This window comes from Elephas maximus, chromosome 20 (genome assembly GCF_024166365.1).
Source record: "Elephas maximus indicus isolate mEleMax1 chromosome 20, mEleMax1 primary haplotype, whole genome shotgun sequence".
Classification (NCBI taxonomy): Eukaryota; Metazoa; Chordata; class Mammalia; order Proboscidea; family Elephantidae; genus Elephas; species Elephas maximus.
In genome coordinates this window covers 67,355,148-67,362,610 of record NC_064838.1, presented here as the reverse complement: position 1 = coordinate 67,362,610, position 7,463 = coordinate 67,355,148, and the positions used below count along the sequence as shown (strand labels likewise).

At 57.1% G+C, this 7,463-nt stretch overlaps 1 protein-coding gene across 1 annotated transcript; it reads left to right on the top strand.

The window, feature by feature from the left end:
- Nucleotides 1-2,944: 2,944 nt before the first annotated feature.
- FEZF2 (FEZ family zinc finger 2) lies at nt 2,945-6,083 on the top strand. Its single transcript, XM_049861697.1, has 5 exons — nt 2,945-2,973; nt 3,322-4,220; nt 4,535-4,669; nt 4,812-4,944; nt 5,807-6,083. The coding sequence occupies exons 2-5, from the start codon at nt 3,375-3,377 to the stop codon at nt 6,064-6,066; spliced, it is 1,374 nt and encodes a 457-aa protein (XP_049717654.1). The 5' UTR covers nt 2,945-2,973; nt 3,322-3,374; the 3' UTR covers nt 6,067-6,083.
- The last annotated feature ends 1,380 nt before the right edge of the window (nt 6,084-7,463 follow it).

Here is a 7,463-nt window from a genome sequence, read left to right as displayed (position 1 = left end):
AAGTAATATGTATAAAAGTAGGATCAGTGTTTATTGTGTGGGTGAGCTGTTGAGCTGTGCTTGAATAAACTGCAATTAGGGTTAGATAGAGATTAATTAACATCTGAGTGGCAAGGTGTAAAATAGTTTCCAACCCTCCACTTCAATATAATCTGCAGGCGAGGCAAGGAGAAGTTTGTGGAAGCTAATTAAATACTTTCATAAAAGCCAGTGTATTCACGCAAGATTTGGAAAGAGAGGCACATTAGGAGCAACTTGTTTTTACCCAAATGTTTTTTTTTTTTTTTCCTGCGGAGGTAGCACTCCTTTGTGATGCTGGGTAGAGAGAGGTGGCTTATGCAACCACAAAAAACGCTCAGGGATGGCGAGGCAGGTTCACCGGAATCCTTTCAGCCTGCTGGAGCTTTCAAATGAACAGATCTTTGGAGCCGCCGCCGAGATCGACAATTACCCAATTTGGAAAGGGGGTGGGGTGCCGTCCTCGTGGCTGCACAGGGCTCCCCAGGAAAGTCGGGATAGAAATTGGGGTTTTGAGACCCTGGTGCCTGTGTTGATGTTGTCTCAGTGTTGGGTGAGTTGTTTAATGCTTGGTGGTTGAGAAGGGGGTAACTGTGCTGTGGTTTCCACATTGGCATGGGTATGGGGGTACACTGGGTCTGGAATTCGCCTCCCTGAACATCTCCAAAATTAAATGGGGTGTAGGGAAGCGTTCTCCCGAAGAGGAGCAAGCCTTTTTCTAGCAATGATATCTGGAAGTTTGAGGAGAGCCTTTTAGGGGGCAGACTCGAGATGGCTGACTTTAGAGGTAGTTTCAGAGCCATTGAGTCTTGGCAGGGTGAGAAAATTAACCCAACAAAGTCGCCCTCCTGCCCACTTTCTCTCCCAGACCTCTCTTTGTTCCCCCTCCTGGCTTTCCAAATACACTTTTCCTTTACCTGCCCTGTCAATATCCTGTCCGAAATGAGTGTCAGAGAAATGGAAACTGGGTGGGTGGATGGGCAGGAGGAAAAGGAGTTGTGATGGGGGAAAGGTAGTGATTTAATGAGGTGAAAATTAGACCCTTCCTTGTCCCTTCCCTTGCCGGTTTTCCGGGCATGTTTCGAAGTGTTCAGCGGTTGCGGCCCGGTATCCCGGCCCCTCAAGATCTGTTCCTGAGTGGTGGAGTTTGCCTCCAGCAGCATTTTTTCGGGCTCCACATGATGGTGTGCCTTTGGAGATGGAATTCACTATCAAACCCTTAACCCTGTTTGCTCATATTATACCCACCGTAATCCTCTTAAACTGTGGTTGCGGCTACAAAGCTCGTGGTCTTGCAAAAGCCGGCTGGCAAGATATAATTGTCCCGCGAACAAAACCGGCCAAAACTTTTCAAAAACCCCTGTATCCTTTCCTCCACCTAATTCTCTCGCGTGCGCTCTTGCTAGGACCCCCCCCCCCAAAAAAAACCCTCAGCCTCGACCACTTTTGTTGTCGCCAGGAGCACCCGGCCTGTTGAAAGTGCTGGAGCGTCTGTGAGCAGTTTGTTGTGATACGCAGGTGGAATGGTCTGCAAACAGATGAATTCAGCCCCTCCAAACCGAGCACAGAGCGCGCTGCTTTTGTGCGCTCGGCACAAAACGCTGAATTCCTCCGAACTTACTTGGGGCCTGCCTAGAAAAGGGCCTTTTCTTCCCTCTGCTTGTACCTCTGGCCACACTAAGTCCTGACCGCCCCCCTTCAGGCCCCCTCCCTCTCCCCTCTGATAATCCTTCTCTTTATTTTAGAAAAACACAAAACCCGGTTCCACGCGGTGCTTTAGTGGCTACAAGTGAAAGAGCTGCCTTGGCAGAATTCAGCTCTATGAATCACTTCTGAAAATTGGTTCGACTGAATGGCTTTAGGAGGAAAACGTTTTAATAGGATCCAGAGGAGGTTCTGCTGTTTCAATCTGCTCCTTAAACAGGTGGAGATTGGACCTTCTCAATTATACAAACAGTAAGTACCCATCAGCGGGGAGAGCTGCCCTCGGAATCCTCCCTGCGCGCAGCCCCAGACCAGCAGCAGAACCGGTCTTTGCCTTAGAAACGCGATTCTGATCGATTAGGGTCTCAAACAGTCCCCCAGCTCGTCTAGTAGTCTCCCCCAGCAGTGGGCAGGGGACCGGCTAGAGAGCAGGAGGCGCACCCGCAGGGCGCCGAAGCCCCAGGGATCTGGGCGCTGGGTCCCGCTCCTGGTGACGCTTAGAGGTCGTCCTTAGGCGGCGGGAGCTCTCTCCCGACCTCCGACGCCCGCCAAGGAGAGCTCATTGCTTTTGCATAAATTAATATTTCCCCATTAACAAGTCCCCCCCTCCAAACGCAGCGCCGGAGTCCCTGCGCCACATCCTAATGAGGTAATTATCATTTGCGCGTGTTCGGGGCTGGCGCCGGCTCCGTAGGTAAATGGCAGTTTATTAGCACGATGCCCAGCTCGGCTGCGGAGGGCTAAGGGATACTTTGGTGACTAGACGGACACCCAGGGACCCTTTGGAACGGTGCGCCCGGGGCCCCTGCCCTCCTCGCGTCCCCCAAACCTGTAGGCCCCCAAAGTTGTGAATCACGTACGGAACTCTGCCTAGGCTTGGGTTTGGGCTCCCCCCCCTTCTTTCCACCGGCAAAACCATCACGATTCTTCCCCCTCCCCCTCCCGTCTCTTCCCTCCTTCCGATTCGCAAACCGCTCGCGCTTTCCCGAGGGGTGTGCGGGCGCCAGTTGCCTCCTTTTAAAGTTTGAGGGGCGGTGGCGGCAGTGGCCGGCAGGCGCGGGGGAACACAGGGGCCGCTACGGGAGCCGCGCCGCCGCCCATGTCATTCCACTTCAAGTGACTTCATGTGATGTCAGCTGAATGTAAAAGACAGTGATCTCACGCGAAGGGGGAGATGTTTGCCATCAAAATGTGACAGAGAAGACACGCTTCATGGCTCGGAACGCATCTCCTTGGCGGTGGGGGAAAGAGGTAACTGCGAGGTGGCTCTCGGTCCTCTGACTTCGCCCCTTCACTGTTCAGCTCCCGGCTCGCGTGGTGGAGGCCAGGATACAGGGAAGGGCTCAGGGGGGTAATTTGAGGCTCTTTTTTTCTTTCTTTTTTCCTCTTCTTTTCCTTTGTAACCCTCCCCCTTCTTCCTTTCAAAGTCCCAGGGTAAGGGCTGGTAGGTTCCTCTGGGCACCGGGTTAATGGGCAGTAATTTGGTACCCTTGGGTGCACTTTGTTCTGCCTCTGTTCATTTGAATGCAAATAGGTGACCCCGGCCCGACAAGGTGCTTATTAAATTGCGTCCCCCCCCCCCCCTTTTCCGGAATGCAGACTTAGAGGAGAGAGGCTGCTCCCCGGCCCAGTCCGGCTCGGCTCCGTGCGCCATGGCAAGCTCTGCTTCCCTGGAGACCATGGTCCCCCCGGCCTGCCCGCGCGCGGGAGCGTCGCCGGCCACTTCCAAGACGCTGGCCTTCTCCATAGAGCGCATCATGGCCAAGACGTCCGAGCCCCGCGCGCCCTTTGAGCCCCGGCCCGGGGCGCTGGAGGCGGACGGCGGCCAGGGCAAGAAACTGATCAATCTCTGCTCACCTCTGCCCTGTATGATCCCCCTGCAGCCCCTGGGCTACGAGGTGCCGTCCAAGACGCTACTCAGTTACTCCGAGCTCTGGAAAAGCAGCCTCCGGGCGGGCGGCGGCGGAGGAGGAGGAGGAGGCGGCGGTGGCGGGGGGGCCCCAGTGTGCGGCGCCAGCGGCTTGTGCAAAACCAACTGTGGCGTCTGCTGCAAGGCCGAGCTAGGCATGGCGCCGTCCGCGCTGCCCGCGGGCAGGGTCATCAAGCCGCAGGTCATCAACCAGGCTATGGGGCTGCCGGCCAGTGGGTCACTCTACTATTTCAACTACCTGGACTCTGCCGCATACCCGCCTTCGGAGCTGCTCCGCAGCCACCTCTTCCCTTCCGGCCTCCTCAACGCTCAGGCCCCAGCCGCCCTGGCCGCGCACCCGAAGCTCTTTCTGCTGGAGAACGCCAAGCTGGCCAGCCTGGCCGCGGACAAGTTCCCCCACCCGCCCCCCTACCCGCATAAAGAGCGCTTGCCCGCTCCGCTGGAGCAGGTGCTGAAGGAGAACTCAGCCCTGACCGCCGAGCGCGGCGGTGTCAAGGGCCACAGCAAGCTGCCCGGGAGCTCCTCGGACGGCAAGCCCAAGAACTTCACCTGCGAGGTGTGCGGCAAGGTGAGGCCCGGGGTCCGCGGGGCGACCGGCAGCGGCTGCTTCCCTGTTCTCGAGCTGGGGGGGGGGGCTCCCCCGTATCTGCTACTCAAATCGGGGGCCTAGCTGGGCCACAGTTCCCTCTTCGGTAAAATGGGGATGGCCCTTGTCAGCCGCCACACAGGACTAAGGTGAACAGCAGGTCGGGAAGAGCTTTGCAAACTGAAAGGGGCTCTGGTTTCTGAAGGGGGTGTTGTTGGGAGTTGATTGTGGCCTCCCAGGGCTGACTCTAGACCCTTGTTTGGACGCACCACAAGCCCCCTTCATGTCCCCCATAGGTGTTTAACGCCCACTATAACCTCACTCGCCACATGCCGGTCCACACCGGAGCCAGACCGTTCGTGTGCAAAGTCTGCGGGAAAGGCTTCCGCCAGGCCAGCACGCTCTGCAGACACAAAATTATCCACACCCAGGTACGTGGGCAGCCCCCCGCCGGAGCGCTGGCGCCGGGGAGAAGATGGCCCAGGGTTCCCCCTTACCCCTCCCGTGGGGCCCGTGTCCCTTCGATGCCCCGCCAGGGTTACCACCTCACTGTGCACGCGCCCTTCTCCGCAGGAAAAGCCGCATAAATGCAACCAGTGCGGCAAAGCTTTCAACCGCAGCTCCACGCTCAACACGCACGTCCGCATCCACGCCGGCTACAAGCCCTTCGTTTGCGAATTTTGCGGCAAAGGCTTTCATCAAAAAGGTAATGTGCCGGGCTAGGCCTTCTCCTCGCCTCGGGACTCGGCGGGTGGCGGCTGGTGGGAAGGCGAAGAGGGATCCGGGGAGAGGGAGCGCGAAAGCCGCCGGCTCCGGCGCAGCTTTTCTGTGGAATCGGGTTTTGAAGGGTTTAGGTGGAAGCTCTCAGGCGGGTTAGCACACCTCGCTGGATTCCGGGTGGGTGCACCGGGAGACTCAGACTTTGGGGAATGGGAAGGGGGCAGAGGGAAAGGGAACAGGAGAAGGGGTATTGCCCTGTAGGAAAAGGTTCCCTTTGTAGCTGGGACTCCGCTTTCACATGAGTAAAATTCGAAACGAAATTCAAGTCCTGGGAACCGTTCAGGACTCGGGGAAAAACGGCTATATAGTCCAGCGCCGCCAGGCCTGGCGCTCGGCTCAGATTTCCTGAAGCAAATTTGGATCCCTAGGTGGTGTTCGGGGGCCGAGAAGGGGTAACTTTAAAAAAGAGAAGGAAAAAAAGAGAGAGAGAGAAAGAGGGTTCCTGCGAATGTTCAGCCCGGGTTCCTGCGAGTGTCTTCGAGCGAGGCAGCCGCCGGGAGCGGGAGCGGAGCAACGCACAAGCGTCCCGGCCGGCCCGAGCACGGCGGGAGGGCAGGCGCTGCGCGGACCTCAGGGCTGGGTGGGAAGGGGCTCGAAGCCGCCCAGCCGGGCTCGGCCCTGGGTCCAGTTGGGAGAGCCCGGGCTTGATGCAGACGAAGTTTGACAACTTCTTCACTCGGAGAGGTCGCGGCCCGCCTAACCAAGCGTCACCTTTTTTGCTAAGCTGCCCCGGGACGCCCCTTCCTCCCCTCCCCCTACTTTTTTTTTTTTTTTTCCGTCTCTCTTAGGGAACTACAAGAACCACAAGCTGACCCACAGCGGCGAGAAGCAGTACAAATGTACCATCTGCAACAAGGCCTTCCACCAGGTCTACAACCTGACCTTCCACATGCACACCCACAACGACAAGAAGCCTTTCACCTGCGCCACTTGCGGCAAAGGGTTTTGCAGAAACTTTGACTTAAAGAAACACGTGCGCAAACTCCACGACAGTGTGGGGCCCGCCACTCCCTCCGCAAAGGACTTGGCTCGGACAGTGCAGAGCTGAGAGCTGCGTCTCCCTCCTTTCCAGCCCCGTCCCACCCCAAAACAGATGACACGCATAAACTTATTGGTGAAATTAAAAGGGGGGAAAAAAACTAAAGCAGAGAGGCTAGAATCTATTTATCGAAACCAGCATATTTTTGGGAAGCTAAACATTTCCTCGATGACTGGCAGCGAACGCGTGGCTCCCACCTTTGTATATTCAGGAAACTTATTTAAATCCAGTGCACCGCAACGTATTTAATTCCAGGCCTTGGCTTCTCGGGCGGCTCGTTTTCACCCCAGCCTGTCACCAAGAGCGCCCCGGAGGAGCGCGGCGCCCTCAGCCATCTTTATACAGCCATGTAAATTCTCCTGTACAAGCGACCACGGAATATATACGTATATATGACTCAATAAACAGAATCATTAGTGCGCGTTTTCTTTCCCCCGTCCCCTCGCCGCAAGGTCAGCTCAGCAACCCCAAAGAAAGAGAAGGAAATAGGCATTTATATTATTTTCCCTCAAAATGAGACTGACTTTGGAGCGCCAGGCCAAGGTGAGGTCAAATCGTTGCTGTGGCAGCACAAACGTAGTTTAGATCCCAGGGTCGCGGGCGCAAAGCCTGCGTACGGCCTCTCCGTGGTGCCAGGCTTCTATTCAGCGACTGTTTCGACGGTTGGGATTCTGGGTTTTGCCCCATTAGGTGAGAAAATTAGAAAAAGGGTTAAAAGTGGCGTGCGGGAAGTTGGCTTTGGGTGTACGTCTAGGAGCAAAGCAGCTGCCCACGCACAGGTCAGCAGCCAGAGCTCTGCCCCACAGGGGCGCCTCTGGGCACGTCCCTTTTCCTGAGGGTGGCAAGCCTCGCAGTCAATCTTCTCAGGGCTCTTCAGCTGGAGACTAAGGGCCCCAACCCAGCCGGAGCCCCGGGCTCCCAGGCCTGCGCTCGGAGTCTCGGGGCAACCTCCGGACGCTGGGCGCCCTGCCGCGGGAGGGCGCGCCCGGGCTGCTGGGGCTCAGGCTGCCGCCTCCAGCGCCCACGTTACCGCGCATTCAGCCCATTTCCTGCGCCGCTTTCTCCGCCGGCCGCCGAGCACGTTGGTGAAATGATCTCACGCTTGCTTTCTAAGTAATGACCCAAATTAAGAGAGAAAACAGAGACCCTTCAAACAGCATTACATTAATCATCTAATCATTCCCAGGAGGGGCCGTCGCCGCCGCCGCCGCGTTTGATCCGGACCTGGATAATCAAGAGCTCAGATTACCCGCGCGGCGCGCGGGGTCCGCCCCGACACACTTTTAATATCAGCGGGCGGTTCAGCCCACGTCCTCCGGAGAGAGGTTCCCCAGCGAGAGGAGGACATGCGGCGCTGGGCCCGGGTGTGCGTTCCCACGCAGCCTAGCTGGTGCGGAAACTGCGGA

What these genes read in the sequence shown, in the direction of transcription:
- FEZF2 (XM_049861697.1), top strand. Translation starts at nt 3,375, where the DNA reads ATGGCAAGCTCTGCTTCCCTGGAGACCATGGTCCCCCCGGCCTGCCCG. An exon ending in CCTGCGAGGTGTGCGGCAAG is followed by an intron (nt 4,221 to 4,534) that starts GTGAGGCCCGGG and finishes TGTCCCCCATAG; the next exon opens with GTGTTTAACGCCCACTATAA. An exon ending in ACAAAATTATCCACACCCAG is followed by an intron (nt 4,670 to 4,811) that starts GTACGTGGGCAG and finishes CCTTCTCCGCAG; the next exon opens with GAAAAGCCGCATAAATGCAA.